This window comes from Melospiza georgiana, chromosome 10, assembly GCF_028018845.1.
Source record: "Melospiza georgiana isolate bMelGeo1 chromosome 10, bMelGeo1.pri, whole genome shotgun sequence".
In the NCBI taxonomy this organism is placed as follows: Eukaryota; Metazoa; Chordata; class Aves; order Passeriformes; family Passerellidae; genus Melospiza; species Melospiza georgiana.
The window spans coordinates 12282761-12304798 of record NC_080439.1 but is presented as its reverse complement, the minus strand read 5'-3'; the positions used below and the strand labels follow the sequence as shown (position 1 = coordinate 12304798).

Genomic DNA, 22038 nt, shown 5'->3' with positions numbered 1-22038 from the left:
TGCAGTGGCTTGGAGGATCTCCGGGGCTCAAGTAGGAGGCAGAGGAGGCTGCATGTCCCCCCTTGGAGCGTGGCCATGGCTGCTGCTGGACCAGAGGGCACTGGCTGGGAGCTGCTGCTGTCCCCAGCCCCTCTCAAAGGCTGTGGCATTTCTCTCCTTCCCCTGCCACTTGCACCTAGGCCTGAGCTTTAGTGAGTGGCTGCAAGGCAGAGAGCTCTGCAGCTGCAGGCAGTACCCAGACACGTGGGGTGCCTTTGTTTGCCTGGGTGAGCAGCCAAGTTGCAGCCCATCTCCAGCTTCGTACCAGCTGCAGATCCCAGGCAGCTGACTGGCCTGCCAAAAACCTAAACACGTCGAGGACCAGGGAGTGGCTTGTGCCAGAGCTGAATAATGATGATCCCAGCACACTTATAAAGAGAAGCAGGGAGCTCACCACAGAGCTGTTCCTTGCTGCCCTGGTCCTCTGCGGAGCATCACTGCGCCTCGCCCACCAAGGTATGTCTGAATTGGGAGATTCAAATTGGGAACGGTCTGTGTCTGCAGCTGGAGACAGACTGGGCTTTTCTTCTGAACCTGGGGAAAATGTTGCTGCTGCTCCTGTGCAGGAGTTTCCAGCCAGGGAAGCAGAGCAGCCGAGTGCTGCAGGGTCTGTGCATGCCATCCTGCTCCAGGCAGAGCCCAAAGCATTTGGGCAGCATCCTGGCTCCAGCAATTGTTTGGGTACAAGCAGCACAGCTTCTGCTCTGCAGGAAAACCTGTCCTTTCCCTCCTCACCCCGTGCTTTTGGGGGTCTGTTCCTGTTGTATTTGGTGCCGATTTGAATCTGTACCAACTTCCCCACCTTGCAGTGCTGTGTATATCCTGGCATACAAAGACTCCTCCAGAGGCAGCTCTCCCACCCTGTTGCAGTGTCAGGCAGCCATGGCTTACCGGGTGATGTCCCTCCTGCCATGCAGGTGTACAGTGCTCATATCCATGTCCCAGAGCCCCAGCTCTCTGCTGGCTCTGGAGTATGTCCCTTGTGCTCCACCATTTTAAAGCAAACATACTGCATTTCCCCTTGCCTCAGTTTTGGACAAACAATGATGCTCCTGTGGGTTCTTTGATGTTTATTACCCCTGCACCTTGCTAGGTCTCAGATGTGGGTGATAAGTAGGTGTGTTCTCACCAGTCATTGCCTGGCTTTTCCTGGAGCTGCTGGGCACAGCCTGAGCACAGGCAGGGCTTAAGGCTGTTTTGGGCTTGGGGTTTCTTTGGCACTCTTCTAATGATTCCTTCCTCCTTGCTGCATCCCTGAGGGGCCCTGCTGCATGTCCTATCCTTTGTGCTGCATTTCATACAAAGCTCTGCTCCAGGGAGGCCCCAGCTCAGCTGTTTTCCCTCTGTCCAGGTGCATTTCCCACCTGCATCCCAGTGCAGCCATGCTGGGCACGGCAGTGCGGCTCTCGGTCCTGCTCAGCCTCTTCAGCGTTGGCAAAGGCCAGATGTTTCACATGGGACCGTGCCCAGATCCATCTGTTCAAGAAGACTTCGATATCAACAAGGTGTGAAAAGTTTTCTAAAAATCTCACTGGGTGTAGCTAGTTAAGCTAAGTGGGCATGGGGCTGACAGCAGCTGCCTGGGTGCAGGGGTGGTGGCAGCTCCGGTCACACCTTGTGCCAGTGTGGGTCTGCAGCTCTGCTCACCCCCAGTCACTGAGGGGAAAAACTGTGCTGACAAAAACAGGCTGCTCTGCTTCAGCTCACTCATGTTAAAAACATCTCTTTAAACTTTCTCCTGTCAGTATCTGGGGAAATGGTACGAGATAGAGAAGCTGCCCTCAACTTTTGAGAAAGGAAGCTGCATCCAGGCAAATTACTCATTGAAGGAGAACGGGAAGTTCAAGGTGATCAACAAGGAGATGCTGTAAGTGTTTGTGTTTGGGCCATGTCCTCACTGTGGCAGTGGCACTTGCTGTCCTCGGTGTTCATTTTTCTCTAATTTGCCTGTGGCTGGGGCTGAAGGTTCTGGGGGAGGCAGCCTGTGGTTGCAGTAGGTCTTCTGAGAGATATGGGGCTCTGATTCCTGCTGGTGACCTGAGGATCATCAGGTCTCTGTCTCATTGTCAAGGTGAGTGACAAAAAAATAGATCAAATGTACATGGTGACCTCAGCATAAAATAGCCTGGATCTCCCCTCTGACAAGCTTGTCAGCCCCAGAGATGGCTGAGAAGCTGGATGCCCTGGGTCCTGCTCTGGGGGAATTATGGGGCTGGTTATGGGATGGCAGCTACCACCTTGTGGCCCTGCATGATCAGAAGTGCCTGTGCCTTGTGCTCCTCTCTGCTCCAGAGTAAAAAGTAAAGGAAAAGGGGCAGGGAACGTGAAGAACATGAGTGGTTTTTACTTAAATATTTGTTTCTGGAGTATTTACCTTGCACAAGTAGTAACTGCTGTGCAAGGGGATTGGAAATCATTGTCAGTTTAAATCAGTGGTGAAGTGAATTTTTTCCCCTTTTTTTAGGGAATTAGGATAGTTTGCAATTATCTTGAGTCCTCCTGGATTTTTATACGGACAGATGCAGGTGTTAATGAATCTGTTCCCATCACCAGCCTGTGCTGTTGTGGGCTGGTGCTGTGAGGGGCTGAATGGATGGGAGGAAGCAAGTGCAGCGCTGTCCCCTGTGCTCCTGGCATGGCATGGGCACTTTGTTCTGACTCACAATAGCAGCAGCACAGGAACACATCCCTTGTGTCCGGGGCAGAGCTGTTCACAGAGTGCCCAGCAGTGTCTCGGCAGCTCCACTGCTCGGGCTGTGCCTGGCAAACAGCTGGACATTCATTTGTGCCTGCATTAATCTGTGTGAAATCCATCCAGTCATTGCTGCCACTGCTGCAGCAGCTCAGGACTCTGAAATATCAGGGATATTTTGGATATGCATGGCTCCAGCATTAGCCCCTTGACCTCTGCTGCTGGCAGCATTCACTTCTGCCTCCTTGGCTGTTCCTGTTTTACAGAGAAGTGTGAAACTTTCCTGCCTGATAGGCAGCATGCAGGTCTTGAGGCATCGGTGCAAAAATGCTGTTATGAGATGGGCAGCTCCAGTCTTAGGGCTTGCTGCCAGCAGGGCAGTGCTCTGAATGAGCAGCCAACGAAACCCTGGCTCACCATGCAGGTACAGGTAATTTGCCTGAGGAGGAATGTGCAGTGACCTGGAAAAAAAGCACAGGTGATTAAACAGAAGTGAACACGTGCTTTCCACAACTACAGGGAGCTAAGCTGCTCCCTGGCTCGTCCAAGATCATGGATGGGATCCTCCCATGCTGCATTCCTCCCACCCAGTGCAGAGCAGTCTTGCTCTCCTTCCCCTCTGTCATTTTCACCCTGGAACTAAAGGATATCCAGCTGCCAGGGATGCTGGGGTGGTTTAATCTGAGTGATCATCTACCCAGCTGTGCCTGACCCAGGACCTGCTGTGCCCTGAGTGCTGCTGAAAACATCCTCAGGGCTGCTGGGGTTTACCAGTACCTATTTCAGCCTCCTCTTGGCAGGCAGTTGTGTCAGGAGGGATGATTTAGTGGAAGTGAAAAAAAAGGGATCTCCCATTTTCCTGACTTTATTTGTCCCCTCAGTGCCAATGGCAGAATCAATGAAGCTGAAGGAGAGCTCATGCACATGGATGTGAAGCAGCCGGCCAAGCTGGGCGTGCGCTTTAACTGGTGTAAGTGAAACTGGTGTGCTGGGAGGGCTCCCGGTGGTGACCAGGGCACGGCTGTGCCCTGGCCATTGTCCTGTGGCACCAGGGAGGGGTGGAGCTCCCCGTGTGGCTTCAGCACAGCAGCAAAGGGCTAAAATAGACTTTGTGGCCAGCAGACAGTGGTTTGGTGGCACTGATATGCCATTTACAGCAACAGCCCCCTCCCTGGTGGAGAACTCTTCACCAGGTCTCAGAGCAAGAGAGATCAGCAGCCTTGCTGTCCCTCCAGGTCATTCCACAGATGGGGACAGGGAGGTGGGGGAGGCAGCCCCACAGTGCTGCAGGAGCCAAGAATAGTGTTTCTCTGCACACTATGGTACAGCTACTTGCCCACGCTGCCTCTACGTACAAGTGGCTTTTAATAACCATTAATAATATGGTTTTGTTAGCTTGTTCCTTCCCTTGTCACTCTAACGCTCCACAGGGGCCTGCTGAGGTGCTGTGCCACATTGCCCAGCGCTTTCCTCTGTCTGCAGCAACGCTGGAAAGTGAGCTACAGTGTCCCCTTGGATCCCGTTTTATTCTGCTCCCTGACACCTTTTCTTTGGCAGTTTCATAGCTCCCTTTTGCAGAGGGGTTATTTGGAGAGATGGGTGGAGGAGGGTAGTTGCAAAGGCAGTCATTGTTCCATGAGCACAGCCAGACTGGATTCTGCCTGGCTACAGCACCACCACAGCCCTTTCACCTGCAGCAGGTGCAGCCCCAGCCACCTTCACTGGGTGTGAGCCCCAGAGAGCAGCTCTGGGCTCTGCTGGCTCCCAAGGCAGGGCTCCCCATGGCAGTGGGTGGTGGTCTGTGCTCCTCCTGTCACCAGTGTCAGCTCCCAGCACTACAGCTCCTTCCTGGCAGCCAGCACCCCCACACTGGTGAGGCTGGGCTGGCTTTCTTCAGCCCAGGAGAGCTGTTCAGGTCATAGTGTTAGCTTTCCAGAAAGACCTTCACAGTCAGGGCTTTGTGTCTTTCCCAAGTTCCTCTGGGCAGAACAAGGAGTCCTGGTAGGCTTTTATAAATTATAGCTGCCTGTACTGACCACAAGTGTGCAGCAGCCAAAGCGGGAGCAGTCCCAGGAGCTGTGGCTGGGGTGCAGCAGAGCTGCCCAGAGCTGGTTACACACGGCAATCACGGTGCCCTCCTCTCTCCTAGTCATGCCTGCTGCCCCTTACTGGGTCATCTCCACTGACTATGAAAATTACTCCCTGGTTTACTCCTGCACCAACATCCTCTGGCTCTTCCACATGGACTACGCCTGGATTCTGTCAAGAGCTCCTGACATGCACCCAGAAACCGTGGAGAACCTGAAGGGAGTTCTCCAGTCCTACAAGATCGACACCGATAAAATGATCCCCACTGACCAGGCCAACTGCCCTGCTGAGATGTAACTCCTGGCATGCAGTGACACAGCACCAGACCAGAGATAAACTTTGTTGCTGGCTTTATTATCCATTAGAATTTCTCTGTGTACCTGAGAATTTTAATAACATTAGTTTCCTCTTTGCTAACAGTAGTGTGCCAGCCCAGATGTACTCCTTGCTGCCATTCCCTGTATTGCTCTTCCCCCTCTTTTTGTCTTTCTCTGACTTTTGTAGCATAACTGAGTCAGTGCTAATGGGTGGAAGAAAGAAACCCTGCAGTGCAGACCTGAAACTCTGCTGCTGCTGTGAGTCCTCCAGTACGGGGATGGGAAAGGGTGTGAGCTGTGATGTGCAAGTATTAGTCTGGGGAAAAATCCTTCATCACACAGCCCCATGTTCATTTCCAAATTTTGTCTTGATGCTTCTGGGCCTGCCATGAATCTACAGTGTCTGAGCTACACTGTGGGCACTGCTGTAGCATAGCAACATCCAGACATGGTGGGTCAGTCCTGCAGCCTGGGAACCGAGGCTGGGGGTCTTGAAAGTTTTCCAATGCAGGGCAGTAGGCATGCATTGCTGCTAAGTCAGCAGACCTCCTTGCCAGAAATCAGATCTTGCCCTTTGTATTTTAAATCTAAAAATGTCTAGAGATTCAGCATCACTCCATCCCCAATGTCTATGTGTCCTCCTCTTGCCTCTAATGAGGCTGGTCCTGCCCTCCCAAGGGGCTGGCTCTGACTGTACTTGTAAGCAGGCATAAAGAGATGGGGCTGCTCCCTTGTTCTGTCTTCCAGAGGCTTTTCCCTGAACAGCAGGAGACAGCAGGCTGTGCTGCCATCCTGCACTGCTGCTGCACGTGCCAGTGCCTACTGGTGCTGCATCTGCCCTGGCAGGTGCTCAGCAGGCACCACGACAGCTCTGCTTGGATAGCACTCATGCAACTCATTAAAAATGAAATAAAAATACCTGCTTCAGGCCTTTTGTACCCTCCCAGCCGCTCAGCGTTTGCCAGCAGGCTGGGGGGCTCAGTGTGTGGGGCCTCCTCCTCCTGTGGGGCTGCAGCATCACCACAGCAGGGCTGCAGTGAGCAAGACAGCCAGTGCTGAAAGGAAATGGTTTGTTCTCCAGCTCTCTGGGGTTGGATGTATGGGCACTCCTCATTGCCTGAGTCCTGTCAGCAAAATTGTGTTGTGCCTTTGGCTGACAGTGACCTCCATCTCCTGCTGCTTTTACTGACATGAAGAAATTATGACATGGATGTAGAATGCTGTAAATCTGCAGGAAGCATTCTACACTTATTTTGGTGGGACCCTGGTGGTGTAGGTGTGCTGCAGAGCACTTTCTTGCCCTGGGGGAGCTACAGGAGCTGAGCAGGAAGCCAGTATGTCACTAATCTTTACCAGTCAGAGGAGGCCAGGATGGGAGGGACCAGAAACAACTGCCATGTTGAAGTCATTATTGCTTTAAACTTCCAAATCCTAATGCCACAGTTCCTGTGACACAGAATTAAACACTCCACCCAATTTTTCAGGCTATAAGGATGATGGACGTGCCAGGATACAAACAACTGCCCCATTGTTCCCAAGTATGTCAGATTCTGGGTGGAATAATTTCATCACTGCTTCGTCAGGTTCCTATTTTCCTTCTCACATGGATGGTGCTGCTGTAGCCCCGTTGTGTGTGATGCAAGCCCATGGCACAGTGGCTGTGAGCCCTGGGGAGGGAACCTGCAGCCCCATGGGCAGGGCAAGCATTGCCCAGCACTGGATCTGGCTGGGAACTGGGATCTCCAGTGTGGCTGAGAAATGGGAATGTTTCACTCACAGACAAACCCCTGCCATGCCTGGGCCCTCTGGAGACCACACTGGCTCCTTTGCTGTGCCACAGACACCGTGACAAACCTGGGCTGCCCTGGCAAACACAGTGTGCTGGGGGCACCTCTGCATGGCAGCACAGAGAGCTCGGGGACACCACAGCCCAGCTGCAGCCTGCCCTGCCACTGCCAGCTCGTGTCCCCAGCACAACAGCACACGTGGGACACCCTGTGCGTGCCAGACCCTCGGGTGTGGGTGGGAGTGCCAAGCAGGCACCAGCCCCAAGATCTCCATGGATTGCCGACACCTCCAGGGCAGCACACACCGGACTGTGCGCACGCCAGACCTCTGTGTCCGTGTGTCCTCATCAAAGGGGGTGTGGATCTGAACGGGAGATGCCAAGAAGATGGAGCCAGGCTCTTCTCAGTAGTACCAGCCACTAGGATGAGAGGCAATAGGCAGCAAGTGATGCACAGGAAATTTCACCTGAATATGAGGAAGAACTTTTTTACTGTGCAGGTAATGGAGCACTAGGACAGATTGCCCAGAGAGGCTGTGAGGTCTCTGTCACTGGACGTATTTAAGAGCAATCTGGGCACAATCCTGTGCAATGTGACCCCTTCTGACCTGACCAATTCCGTGATTCTGTGTCTGTGTGTCCCTGTATCTCTGTGCCTGTGTCTCCGTGTCCGTGCGTCCCTCTATCCCAGTGTCCGTGTCTCCCTCTGTCCGTGTCCGTGTGTCCCTCTGTCCGTGTCCGTGTGTCCCTCTATCCCCGTGTCCGTGTGTCCCTCTGTCCGTGTGTCCCTCGATCTCCGTGTCCGTCTGTCCCTGTGTCCGTGTGTCCCTCTATCCCCGCGTCCATGCCCGCGCTCCCCGCGCACGCAGAGCGCCCCCTCGCGGTCGCGCCGCCTCACGGCAGCAGGGGGCGCTGTCGGTCCGCCGGCCGCCAGGGGGCGCAGGCGCGCGGGCTGAGGCGCTGGCGCGGGGCGGGCCCGGCCGGGGCGGTGGCGGCGGCGGCGGCGGAACCGGGCGGGCGGCGCGGCCATGGAGGAGCCGTCGGTACCGGACGCCTCGGCGACGCGGCGGGGGCCCATCAAGGGCATCCTGAAGAAGAGCGGCAGCAAGGCTACGTCGGGAGCGGCCGTGGGGGCGCGACAGCCTAGTCAGGCCTGCGAGGAGGACGAGCAAGGGTGAGGCCCCGGTGGTGGTGGGCGGCGGGTCCCCGCAGGGCCTCCTCCGGCCGTCCCGCTACTCCGGGGGGCCCGCGGAGCGGGAACAGCCGGGCGGCGTCTCCAGCCGGGGCTGCCGCTGCGCCCCTGCCCGGGGGATGCTGCGCGGGCGGGGCGGGGGTCCGTGCCGTGCCCCCCGAGCGGCGGCGGGCCCGGAGCTCGGCTCCGCTCCGCGGTGCGGGTCCGGCGGCGGCAGCTCCCTCGGGCCGGAGCTCCGCTGGGAGCCCGGGGATGCCTCGATCCGGCAGCGGCAGCTCCCCCGGGCCGGAGCTCCGCTGGGAGCCCGGGGATGCCTCGATCCGGCAGCGGCAGCTCCCCCGGGCCGGAGCTCCGCTGGGAGCCCGGGGTGCCGGGTGCGCACCTGAGCGGAGGCGGGGAGCCCTGCTCGCTTGTCGCCGTGGCTCCTGCCGAGGAGCGGATGTCACCTGCTGAGTGTGGCCGCTCACAAAGGGTTTTACCGATGCTGCGAGGATAGTTCACAGTTTGGGAAATACGCTTGATTTATTCGCAGCCTTCTCATAGGCAGCTCATTTCTTGTAATCAAAAGCATGTCTCTGGAGAGGGGACCTCTCCTGGGCTGAAACATCATCAAGATGTATTCTCGGCTGGGCAGGAGCCATCCGTAAAAATCTTACACTTGAGAATGTGCACAGCCTTGTGGTTTGTTATTTGAATGACATGAAAGCTTGCTTTAATTGTAACATGCCTAGTTAGTCCAGGTATGCCAGAAGTGGTCTTCAGCTGTCCTTGCTGGTTAAGAATCCTGCACTTTTCCTGATGCACCCAGCATGTGCTACCTGCCGTTGCTCTGATTCCCCATCAAGTTAAGACGAGCAAGGTTTGACCTGAACTCAGTGTTTACAAATTTGCTTTGAACAGTTTTCATTTTTCGGCACCTTATTCAGTATAGCAAGGAAAGAAGTAATTATAAAATAAAATGGTCATGCTGGTCAGTTTATTATTATTATGGTAGTACTCCTTTCATCTTTGCCTAGTTAAGTCATGAACGTAGTCCAAAGTCGGCAAGGTAAGTAAGAAGAGCTTTTGGGTTCCAGTGTTGCTTGTGTTAGCTGCAGAAGGTGCAGTGTTGCTTGTGTTAGCTGCTCCTGCTTTCCAGAGAAAAATTTCAACTGAATGAATGAGATTATGTTGTTGAAACAGGTAAGTAGCAATATGTTACACAAATGTGATTTTTTCTTTTCCTTTTCTTTAGTTCTGATCTGTAGCTTGATGTGTGTAGCACCACACCAGACATAAATTACAATTGGCTGTTGGTAGCCTGTGTTTAATTTTCTGCAGTTTCTTTTGTACTGTCCTGAAAAATGAGTAGAAATGAGTATGAACTGATGAGTGTATGGTGTATTGGTTATTGCACACAGTAATTTCTTGGGAAGCATTGGGCTAGAGTACAGCTTCTATTTCCTGTTTACCAACATGAGCCAGTAAAGTCAGATTAATTCTGAAATTGCCTTGCAAGTTGAAAGATATTGGCTAAACCTGGCAGGCTGCATTAGAAAATTTCCTGGAAAGATCAGCACAGGGTTTATAAAGCTGGTTTCTGTGCAGGTATTATTTTTGGTTGGCAATGTCTCAATATATCAGTGTTGTTTCTGATTTCAGCTAAATAATTTTGATTTTAGAAGAATGATAAGTAGTACAGTTGTGATTTTCCTTTGAGATTGAAGATTAGTTAATAAATTCGGGTATCTGTTTTCTTAATTCTTCTGCTTATTTCTAATATTGAAATTGAGGTCTGAAGAGCTTTAAAAATATCTGTAGATGAAAGAGCTCATTGTGTCAGCTATCATCTTTTACAGCACGATGTTCAGAGCTCTCATGTACTTGCATCATTACTGACCTTGTGCTGCTGTTAGTGATGGTAACATTGTTTGGAAAATTTCCCTAATGAAAGTGTGACGCAAGAATGAAGCTTGAGAAAGTGGGACATCACTGGAACTGCATCCCAAGAGCTGAGATCATGGTTTAATGGCAGATGTGCTCTTGCCATAGACACTGGGGTACAGGATTTTACAGTATTTTCTGCCTTCAGACCCTGTAGGAGCCTGTGGGCAAGCAGATGTGATATTTTACAAAGGAATTAGGGAAGTGTATGTGTGCACAAGCAGCTGTGTTGGAAGAGGTGAGGCTGCTATGGCAGGAACAAGGGAGCTGGGAGAGGTGTTCCTTGGCTGTTACTGCTGCTGCAACCTCTTGCCTGTCCCGGTGTGATGTCAGATGAAGTTATTGTATATTTTTAAAGATGTGAGAACATACAAATGAGCACTTATGAGATTTTTCAAATCTCATTTTCCTAAGGAAGATTAGATTTCCTATTTCTGTGTCTGAAGGGGTGTCAGGGTGCATTTTGCTGTGATGGTCCTAAGCCATGTCATTAGTGTTGTGCTGTGCAGACATGCCTAAGCATGCAAAATTGGAAACAAACAAGGGAGGTGTGGGTTTTCAGAGCACTTAGTGTTTCTCCTGTGAGGGCTTTTTACAAGTAGGGGTGAAATGATATGTTTGTCTCTTTGCCACTAATGGCTTTTTTTCCCCCCAAGGTGAACTTCAGGTTGTGCTTTGGGAGGTGTTGCACAGCCAAGGCTTTTAGTGTTGGGATCTGAGTTTAAAAAAATAAGTGTGAAAAACTAAGCCACTAAAAACTTGTTCAGTCTTTTATTTATGACTCACTGACTTGCTCAGTGTGGGCTGTCTGATTTCCAGCACAGTGCATGCCAAAGGGATTGTTCCAAGGTTGCCAGTATTATTATTAGGTGGAGTTGGGAGCCTGGGCTATAATCCTTGATGTGCTCTGGGCAAGTGAACCCAAGGCATGAGAAGGGAATGTCTCCATCTGTTGAGTTTCCTTGTCAGCTCAGCTCTGTCTCTTTACAGCCGCTGTGTACCCATGTGCCATTGTCTCAGTGCTCTGGCTGGTAAAATTCCTCACTGTGCACCACAGGGAGCATCTTGTGTGGGTCATGGAGGAGCTTTAGGCTGTGTTAAACTGGGTAAGCTGGGGATTTTTCGACTCCTAACCAGAGAGTTTTGGATGAGTGGCGTTCCGGGAGCGGCGCTCCTGCTTTGTCATCACCAAGCTCATGACTCCCCGCCCCGCCAGAGCCGCGGCTGACTCACGTGTTGGCCGCTTATGCTGCAGTCCTTGTGTTTGCACAAAACCATTCAATGGTCCTGAAGCCTCAAACATGAGACCTTGGCACTGGCTGCTGTGTGCTGCGGGGATTAAGATCATTCAGTTTGTATTAATTTCTGGAGTGTAAGCCTGTGGCGTGTAGGATTCAGCATCAACCCCCACATCTGTTTTTTTTCTCTTTAGTTTTTCCCTCCACATTGTATTATGCAGTGATAACACTGTAAATGGAGAATGTAGTTTGTGCTTGGAATCTTGCTTTGTCAAGTTTGTTTTACAGGTATTATTCTGCCTAAGAGCACTTGTGTTATTGAGACTGAATATATCTTTCAGATCTGTTATTGGAGTGGTCTGTGTTTGAACAAGAGCACTAAAGTGGAAGTCTTCCAGCCAACTGCCCCCTCTCACCCCAGCAAAAACCCAAACAACAACCACCCCAAACCAAACAAAAACACCCACAAAACCCACAAAGTCCTGTAATGTTTCCTTAACTAATAATTCACAACAAGAATATATTAATTAGTCAAATTTTTGTATTATTCTGAAATGAAATTTCAGAAATTGGCTTAATCTAAGGGAAAGACCACCTTATATGAAGTTTGCAATAACCTTTTTAGAGAAAATGTGGAACATGGTGGTTTGTGTTGATTAAACATTTTTTGTGGCTTTATGTCAGTGGAGAGATGGCTCTTTCTCTGGCCACAAGGCAATTGCTTTTCTTGTGGCTTATATATTTTGTCAGTGAGCAGTCAGTGTGGGTGAGATTTAGTTTCTTCAAATATACATAAAATGGTAAATTTTCTGGTTGACTAAGAAAATTCTAGATAATGTAACATCACTGGTGCCTGTCTGTATAAAATGTGAAACTCCCTCGGCATAATTATAGCAGTGAATCACTTGACTTATTATTCCAATTTAGGATGACAAAAGCAGTATTAATAACCAGCCTGTTCTATGCTACTTATTTCACTGCAGGAGGGGATTTGTTGCTTTTGTTTATGTAACAGTTTTGCTAATAATCATTCCAGTTTCTTCAGCAGAGGTGAACTGAAAGGTATTGGGTTCTGCTGAAGTCTTGTGGGTTGTAATAGGGAGAAGAATTCTGTTTTTACAAGTTACTGTAAAATCAAACAGTTCACAAGATGGTCATTAAACAAGACCAGGAGTCTCTGAATTATATGAATAAGAATATGTTTATAGATAATTGAGTTTGTTTAGCTATTGTGACTTGTTAGGGAAATTAAGTTGCACTGATAATTTGTTTGACTTAAGTATGTACAGAGCACTATTTAATAGTCACACTTTGAACATGTCTGTGTGTCATAACAATATTTTTTGTGCTTAGTATGTAGTAGAGATCAGACAGCGTTTTAAAAATTCCTTCTCTGGTAAAGCAGAACTAATTGTCTTAGAATATATGAAAATTCAATTTTCTTTTCTTATTTCAGTAAAAAATCCCAGAAGTGGGATGAAATGAACATCATAGCTACGTACCACCCTGCAGGCAAAGATTATGGCTTGATGAAGATTGATGAGCCAAGTACTCCTTACCACAGGTATGCTGGTTAAAGTGTGGGTCTGTGTGCTGCCAGCTGGAACTGTGGGTTTAGAGCAAAATCTGCTTTATGGGAGATGCAGTATTACTGTGCAGGCCAGCTGGGTGTTTGCAACATACTCTGATCTACAAAGCTTCTAAATAAGGAGAACAGTCTGAAAGGACAAAGTATGAAGGACAAAGTTTAGAAGGTTTGTTCTAGCAGGCTTTAGCCTTTGAATGGAATAAATAAGTCTGACTTCTATTGATTTTTTTTTTCAGTACTAGAATATAATATCATATCAGTATTTAAAGTTGATTTGGAAAGCTTTTAAAGCATTAAAGGAGTCTTTTAATTAAGTGTTGTAAGGTTTTGACTGTTTTCTTGAGCAAGCTAGAAAGTTGAGCAAATTACTAAAAGAGGCTGCTTTTGTTTGCCCTCCAAGCATGACAGGAGAAGATGATGAGGATCCAGTGAGTGATTCAGAATGTGAGCCCTTAAGAGCAGATGTGTTGAGTAAAAAGTAAGTATTGTAATAATAAAAACTGACTGGATGTGAAGATAATGTGCTCTTTCCTGGGGTAGATTTTCTTTATGGAAAGCTGTTGCTCATTTTTCTAGAAGCTGCATTTTTGCTATTGTCAAATTAAGTGGTTTTCAGTGTTTCAGTGATTTCAGTGATAGTGCTACTGGTAACTCAAACCTCTTGCACATTGTTACTACATAAAAATATGGCAAAAATAATGAATAAAGCTGTTTGTATGAATATTCTGAAATGTCATGTATTTTAAATAGTGAAAAACTTGCTGTTTCAGCATTTTGTATTGCATGATTTATGTAGACTGGCAGCTGCAGCTGAAGGTAGAGGACCCAAGATTATAGCAAGGCAAGAAGAAAGCAGTGAGGAGGAGGATGAGGATGAAGAATTAACACCTGAAGAACGGGGTAGGCATAAGCTGTTTTCTTTCTTTTGTTTAGACTCTTTTCCTACAAATAGTTTCAGGTTTTCTGTAAGAAATATTTGCAAAGAAGAAGTACTATCAGAAAAATGTTGTGATTTGATCACAATAGTTTTTGAACAAATAGCTTCTTGTCTCTAGTTGGAATGTTTGGTTTGGGATCTACATATAAACAGGAATTTGCTGTTGTTGGTTGCCTCCCTGTATACCAGCTTAAGGTATGGGAATTCCTGCTAAGACACCTCAAGTAAGAAATTCTGGTTTGGGGCTGAAGGAATAGTTCCTAAATTGAACATATTTCAGGTAGATGTAATTCAATGAGTACGACTACAAATAAAATGTTGCTAATTGCTTGCAAATGTACAGATGATATTTCTGTTGTGTTCAAAGCAGCTGGATGCAATAGGAAGTCTACAGTTATTCCAAAGCAAATAGCATCTTTAACAGAGGTATTGTTTCATGCTAACTTGGACCTACAATATTTTCAGGGAACCGTGAAACAACAATACTTCTAAGATTTCAGGCTTGTATTATCTAGCTGGTGCTTCTCAAATTTCCTGGCCTTAACTTTGAGTGTGAAACCTTGCTATACTAAAGGAAGGAAAAGAGCAAAGCGTTGGGGCTGGCAGTAAGCAAAATTTACTTGAATTATAATGCATTACTGCTAGATATGCTGATGTTTAATATATGGAGCCGAGCTGGCTTCAAGCCATGGGGAAAGTGGAAAATATTTTCTTCTACATGTGGTAAATATATCTCTCATGACTGACCTTTGGTGGCTAGCCAGGAGTCAAGCCACACATCTGCAAAAGTTCATCTTCTATCCCAGCAGCATGTCTCAATTTGTCCTTGAGTTTACTTAGAAACAAGGCTTGTGAAACTTTAGAGTTTTGAGTTTACTTAGAAACAAGGCTTGTGAAACTTTAGAGTTTTGTGTACTTCTATCAGATGCTTCTCGTGGTTCAGACTTGCTCTTAGTTGCAAACAGGTTCTTAGAAAAGTGCTTCTGAGATTCCAGTTACTATCCTTTTTGTAAGTCAGACTCATTTTAAAAGAACACTCCACTGCTTGAAGACAATTTTTATTCAGTAAATTCATCTTTGAAGAAGATATGTTAATTTTTTTTAAAGAGAAGGAACAACTATTTCCATTTGTTTGCCCACAGAGAAAAAGAAACAGTTTGAAATGAAGAGAAAAATGCACTACAATGAAGGAAGAAACATCAAACTGGCAAGGCAGCTCATTGCAAAAGAACTACATGGTGAAGAAGAGGAAGATGATGAGGATGAAGAGATGCGTGATGCTGCAGATGTAGAAACAATGAACACAGAAGCTACTGAACATGGTGAGGCACTGGTTAGTTAAAAAGCACCTGTAAGTCCTGGTGGCCCTTTGAGCTGTTGGAAATGAATATACTCAGGTGTGAGATGACTGGAAGGAGTACAGTGTGTATGTAACCCTCCATGAGTAAGGTTGCACTCTGTTGTGATAGGGAGATTTGTAGCATGGAACAAAAACTCAGTGTTGATAAGCAACAGGTAGGCTTTTGTTTGTTGTGGCATAAGAGGAAACAAACATTTCTGCTTCTTACCATTTTCCCAATGCAGCTGACTTTGGGTAGTGAAGTTGCCAGCATCCTTTTTAAATGAGGAGCTGTCTTGTACTGAACACTGTAATGACCACATGGTAGAGCCTGGCTTTTTGTTGTGGGTCATTTCCTGTTCTTCTCCCAGTCCATCCTGTGGCCAGCAATGGGAGATTACCATCAGTGTTTCCTCCCTGTTGAGAGGACTGTATTTATCTTCCTGAGGAAAAACACTGTAATGTAAAACTGCTGTTAGGTTTTCAATCCAGACTTGTCCTTGAGCAGAAATGCTCATTGCTCTAGTATGGGATAACACTCTCAACTTTGCTTTTAGTGCAGCTACTGGAAGAAGGTCTGGGATGTTTAAGTGGGAACTGTTGCTGAAACCTGTTTCATGTCTCTTCATAGGAAACTCATAAAGCTGTAGAGACTGACACCTTCTCTTTCATCTTTAAACTTCTCTCAGGGTGAAAAGTCTTAGACTTTTGTGGTGATATTCTGGTGAATAATTACAGGTCACTCCCCACCTCTTTATTATGTAATGGCACTTTGAATAAATTTTTGGCATAAACAAACCACACATCTGTTGCTCATGAGACTGGTGGCAGTGAAGTCTGTAAGCCTTGTTCATCTGTGGTTGGCAAAGCTGTGAGATATTAGCCTGTCTGCAGACTTGGGAAGATGCTGCATGGGTTTAACTTGGTTCACCTCTGCTTTTCACAACCATGTGAACTAGGAACTCATCTAAAATTCATTCAAATCGCACGCAATAAAAAGGAGATTTGCAAAGTTGCGTGTTTAAGTTCTGTGGATTGCACCTTTTCATCCTGTTATTTACTACAGGAGGACTAATTCCTTCCCAATTGCTCTGAAAGGGTCAGTAGCTATGTGTCTCAGACCCATTACTGGACTGACTATCCAGTAAAAGAACACAGGCCTTATAATGGCTATTTACTAGAACTTCACTCTCCAGGGGAAAGGAGGGCTGCAGCAGCCACCCGTATGAGCCTTCTGCATGGCCTGAAGCTGCCATCACTCTGCACTCTGCTGTAAAACAGAGGCAACTCCGCTCCCCAGCTGCATTCGCCGCTGGAAAGAAGGCACACCTTTGCAGCATTTTTCCATCTCTATTGTTGAAGTCCATTCCACCTTCCTCATAACCAGCTTCAGAGCCACAACTGGTAATTATCAATTTTTAGACTGCTCATGGCTAAGAGATTCCATAAATGTAACTGTCTGCCAGTGTAGCAACCTCTTAACTAACTGGTTCACCTCCACACCATAGCATGTAGAAATGCTTTCCATTAAGCTGATGTAGTTCTCAGTTCTTCACTTTTCTATCATTCTGCTTAAACCTTCATGTTTTGTTATCTCCTAATCTCTATATCAGCTATCACAGCCTTTAATCCCTGAACTTGATCAGTTCTTCTGAGGTTAAGTACTGATCTTACTTTTGTAGCAGGTGGTGAATTGAATGCCCTCAGATGGATTATGAGACAGAGTTGGGCAAAGGATGATGGGATATGAACAAAAATGTTAATAAACCAGTCTTCTGTCACTGCCCACATTTTAAGAAATTCCTACATTGACATGAGAAATGTTCAGCACACAGCCGTGTTAATGTCAAAGTTTTACTAAAACAACTTTTTTGAGATTACGTTATTTATTGCTCTCATCTGTATTCTGAGGGCACAGAAGAATCTCCTTATTAATAAATGTTAATTGGATCTACAGAAGGTTTCTCAAATAGTTGGATTTAACACTTGCTGCTTGGGGTTCTTGGTCACTGTACTTTTGATCATGCTGTGCTTTTGGCTACATTAAGCACTTGAGTATTTAAAAATTAGACTGTTTCCTTTGCAGAAGGAAATCAAAATCTTATTACTATTCATGTTCCTGAGAACAGTATATGGAAAGATTATTCACCTGGATAACTTTCAAAGAGCTCTTTTACTTGAGATTGTATTTTAAAGTGCCTTTGTCTAGAGCAGAAAAGGGAGGGTTTCCTTACTCTTGTACTGGATGATACAGGAGTTGATTTTTGCAATGGCTCATTTTGGCATCCTTCTGTTAAACTGACTAAAAGCACTGAAATGTCCTGGGTTTTCTGCATGTTATATTTTAGCTATATTTTTATAAATTCTTCCATTTGACTTGAGTTCTTGGGAAGTTGTGGAGATTGTGAGATGATGTGGCTGCCACTCAGCTGTTATGCCAGTCAGTCTATGTGAGTGAGAGCTGCCATGCAGTGTCCTTTTATTCCCATGGAGTAACATGACTTCTGTAGTACTGATTGTTGCAGGTAAAGATGTGACATAAGAGGCATTTCTTAGTGGTCTGTTGTGACTCTGGGGTTCCACTGGCTCCTGGGTTTTTTTTCAGCCAATTTGAGAATCTCTTCTCACTTGGAATTTTTTCTATCCATGAAGATCCCTTACAGATTCTGTGCTTCTCTTATCTGATGTTTCCTTCTACCCTCTAATTCTGTCTGGTTTGTATTTGAGTAAAACTAACAGTACACTTCCAGTCTCTACGCTCTGCTTTCAAAGAATGGGCTAAAGACTTAGGACAGGTGTAAGGAGGCTCCTGTCAGATACCACCAGGTCCACTAATAAAAGTTGCACTTCTTGGTTACAGACTGAGATTTCTTGCTGATTGAAATGAAGATGGCCAGTCCAGTCAGTGATGGTGAGAACTCTTTGTATATTTTTGCTCCTGTCTCCGTTGTGGCTACCAAGTGTTTTTAATGGATGGATCATTCATTTCTTGCCTCAAGTTGCCCTGTGTATGGATTCCAGCAGCCAAGCTCCTTTGTGGGAAACAAAGTATAAGTTGTAATAGACTGCATATGGCAGGGAGATTGGATGTCCCATAAGGCTCCTTCTAACCCAGACCAGTCTATGATTCTGCATTTGCTTGCTTCAGCATTTCACCTTATCTGGCTACTTGCTATTTATGACTCTATGAGTAACATAAATAGACCTTGCCAGCAGAAGTGGCCTTTGTTTCTCTCCATAAAATTCCCTTTAGAAATTCTCTTGGAAATCACTGAATGAAATATTCCTGATGTAGGTAAATGTAAGGATGATGATTTCAGTGCATACCTGTCTTCTGCTACACAAAAGTATCAAGCAGAGGGTGTTGTCTATAGCAGTTCAATTGACAAGCATTAAGACTATTGTTCTCTTTCTCTGGTTCATTTAGCTGCATTGCTCTGCTAACCCTGCTCAGATGGCACCCAGCAGCTGAGCTGTCACTGACTGGGTGTGCCCTTTGGCCTTTGGTAGATACAGAATATGTTGTGTTTTCTTAACCAGGACAAGTGTCACCCTAAAGATGAATTGAGTGAGAAGGCTGGGAGCACACAGCAAGCAGCTCTGCTGCTTAACTGTGCTGTTTGCTTGTTAAACAGCATGTTACCAAATCTAACTCATGCCCAAGCCTAAATGGCTTTTTAAAAAGAATATTATCATTTTGATGAGGTCTTCTTTGATCAGCACTGAGGAGAAGTTTCTTCTGATTTATTGCAGTGCTTTTGCTCAAAAGCATGAGTTAACTTCCTGAAAGCACCCAACTGTATAAACTTGGGGGTTTTTTATTTCAAGTGCCTCATCTGGAGCTGAATTTGACCTGGGAAGTACTATGTTTGCTGGTATTTCAGGAACCTCATGTGTTAGTTCTAAACACCTGAGTTAAATCCTCCCAGTTCCAGGGGGATGAGCACTCGGTGCTTGGTGTGCTCAGCAGTGGTGTTGGCCCTCTTTTTAGGGCGTGAGCGTCAGAAAACTGCTCCAACCAAAAGCTTATACATTGCTAAGATGGGTTGGCAAACATTACTTCTGCAAAGATAAAGATGATTTCAGGAGGATATTTGTGTGTGTTGTGAAAACATTCAATGGGTGTGAAGAATTATCTATTTTTTGTAATCTTTCTTATGCAGCACATGTTACTCGTGACCAGCTGGAAAGTGGAGCACACAGCATAGAAGAAATCTGTCCAGAACTGTAACTGCTTGTCAAAAACACAAATATAAACATCGCTTCATGATTTTTGCAATTAAGGCTCTTAAATGTTAAGAAGCATATCAGTTACAATGTTGTATTGCCAAGAATGTTAATTTTAGACTTGTCCATTAGGCAGAAAACACTGTCTAATTGATTTATTCTTGTGCCTAGTATTTCATGGAGAATACTGCTTCATAATTTGTTCAACCAGAGTGGCATTCCCTGTATGTATAGCGCTGATTATCTCGCGTGATGTACTGTTACTCTTGCTTTGAAACACTCACTATCTTTGGTTTTACACTATTTATTTGAGAGTGTTCTAGATGCGGTGTCTCATATGGAAAGTTTTGGGATTCAAGAGCCAAACGGTACAGCGTATATCAGATTGACATGTAAGCTATTTATCAGATATGTTAAGCAGTTTAAAAAGGGATTATTCAAGTCCTACAACTTTTTTTTGGTAAAGTGTTGACCTGTTAATCTAGATTTCAGTACGTTTTTTGCCTGCGCTTTCCCAGTCTTTAGAACAAGAGCTGTGTTATTTCTTAAGAGCGGTGTTTGCCATCGGTCGTTAGTTTCTGACTAAAGCAGTACTAACATCTAGTGGAGGGAGTGTTTGTACACTGGAAATGGCTAACTTGAACTTTGCATTTAACTGTCATAACCTCTTCCATCAGGACTGGTTGTTTTGTGGAGCTCTCTCTGGCTTATTGTGAGAACGTGCAAGTTCCCTCCAGCTTTTCTCTTAAAATCACATCCACTGTTACTCTTCTGGCTCTTGTTTCAAACGTTTGGTTCTTTCCAGTTGCATGAACAGTGTTTGTGCTGTTAGCACCTGAGGAAAAACACCCAGCCACGAGGAAATACACATCAGGACTGAAGATGTGCTGAGCTTAGGCTCTGGCTGTTCTTTATTAAAGATAACTGCTGTTGATCTACTCTTTTGGGGTTGGCAACTTCCATACTGAAAACCACTCGTCTAAATCTTCCTGTGTCCACTGCAACTTACAGCAACTGCTTTTGTAAAATGAAGGCTTTTTGGAAGCTAGAAGGGAAACTGCCTAATTCAAATACTTGTTTACAGTGTGGTTGTATAGCTGTAAAGAGGGATACTGCGCCTCCAAATTGCTGTAAAAACTTCCCACTGGGTGGAATTTGACTGGTGAATGTTCCAGTATTCAGAGTAGTTCCTGGGTTTTATTACACAAACAAAGTACACACTTAAGCTTTAGCTTGGTTATGAAATACAGTGTATATCTTAATTTTGATCTGAATTTGATATGTTGCAAAAATCCATATAATTATATGGATCTATTTTAAAATGTCTTTTTCTCCACTGTATATGTGAAGTTTGAATAAAGGAATGAAAGTTATTTTACAGTTACATGCATTCTCAAGTGTGAGATTTCCTGCAGTCCCAGAGAAATTGAGAGTTAATAAGGCAATAGGATGCTGTCCTTTGAAAGATTTTTACAGGAATGATTCATTAGACTGGATTCACTGCCAAAGATACCTGTGAATTGTGCTAACTGTGTTTTGTAGTGTGCCTTTCCCAACAATCTCCTCTCCTTAGTAGGTGACAGGGTAGTCAGATTTGGGTTAGTTAATCTTTTAACTTCTTGAATTGAGATTAATAGGTCTTTTCACAAGAAAGAGTTGAACTCTTGATTCTGGCCAGTGTGGTGATGCTGCTTTTTCAACATGCAGAGTGCTATTTCTTCTTGTATCAAATGTGGTCACTTGTATAGAGTAAACAGGGGCAAAGGGTAAGGATTTAGATACTTCTGACTCGTCAAGTCACTTACTGAAGCTTTCAATTTGGCTCCTAAGAATAGGATTTCAAAACTTTAGGTTTGTACCTTTTATAAACCAGCTTGCAGTGTTCAGAGTGTTGATGTGTGTGCACTGAGCTGTGTTTCAGGCTGAGCAGCTGCTGGCCTGGCCTGCCCCAGCTGGGCACTGAAATCCTGCTGAGAGCGCCGCAGTGCTCAGCAAAGCCGGGGGGCTGTCAGACTGAGCACGGACACGGTGAGCAGCGTGCTCTGGGGACAGCAGCGTGCTCTGGTGACAGCAGCGTGCTCTGGGGACAGCAGTGTGCTCTGGGAGCTGTGGAGCAGATCACTTGTGCTTTGTGCTGAGTACCCACGGGTACTTCACACCTGCAGTTAAGGTAGCTCTTACCCAAGCTAATGCCCTGCCCTCCTTAAGCCCCCACTTTGTTGTGTCCAAGGCCATTTGGTGCTCACCAGGGCTTCTTTGTACCTTACAAGGTCTAGAAAGCATTTTGTTTAACAAACACTTTGCTTACTTCCAATAAAGACCTTTCCTGTAATGGCTTCCAAAATCCTAAATGAAATTAGTATGTAGTTTTCAGGGAAGTACAAAAATGCATGAAGATGGTTTTAAATGAACCACATAATGTATAGTCCCTTCATCAATCAGGTGATTTTGAGCTGCTTGGGTGATCTCCCTTTTTCTGTGCCACTAAGCACCTAAATTCCAAGTCTGATGCTATTTTGAAACTTGATTTAGTTTGGGGTTTTTTAAAGGCTTTATTCTCTGCATTTTCCTCAGTGCTCACAGAAATTCTGTTCACGGTGCTTCTTTATCTTCCTCAGCAGAAGTGCAACCCAATGTCCTTGACACTGCTTCTAACTGAAAGGCTGGTTTAC

At 46.1% G+C, this 22038-nt stretch overlaps 2 protein-coding genes across 3 annotated transcripts; both read left to right on the top strand.

Moving 5' to 3' along the window:
• Positions 1-378: 378 nt before the first annotated feature.
• Positions 379-6052, top strand: APOD (apolipoprotein D). Its single transcript, XM_058031257.1, has 5 exons — positions 379-495; positions 1391-1544; positions 1785-1906; positions 3613-3701; positions 4881-6052. Exons 2-5 carry the CDS (start codon positions 1422-1424, stop codon positions 5114-5116), a joined length of 570 nt encoding a protein of 189 aa, XP_057887240.1. The 5' UTR covers positions 379-495; positions 1391-1421; the 3' UTR covers positions 5117-6052.
• Positions 6053-7915: 1863 nt separating this feature from the next.
• PPP1R2 (protein phosphatase 1 regulatory inhibitor subunit 2) lies at positions 7916-20750 on the top strand. 2 transcript variants are annotated; one of them, XM_058031064.1, is made up of 7 exons: positions 7916-8096; positions 12732-12839; positions 13264-13341; positions 13660-13763; positions 14943-15122; positions 18000-18050; positions 19303-19391. In XM_058031064.1, the coding sequence occupies exons 1-6, from the start codon at positions 7951-7953 to the stop codon at positions 18002-18004; spliced, it is 621 nt and encodes a 206-aa protein (XP_057887047.1). In that variant the 5' UTR covers positions 7916-7950; the 3' UTR covers positions 18005-18050; positions 19303-19391. The 2 variants fall into 2 exon arrangements, with proteins under 2 accessions (XP_057887047.1, XP_057887046.1); XM_058031063.1 differs by lacking the exon at positions 18000-18050 and having other exon boundaries at positions 19303-20750.
• The last annotated feature ends 1288 nt before the right edge of the window (positions 20751-22038 follow it).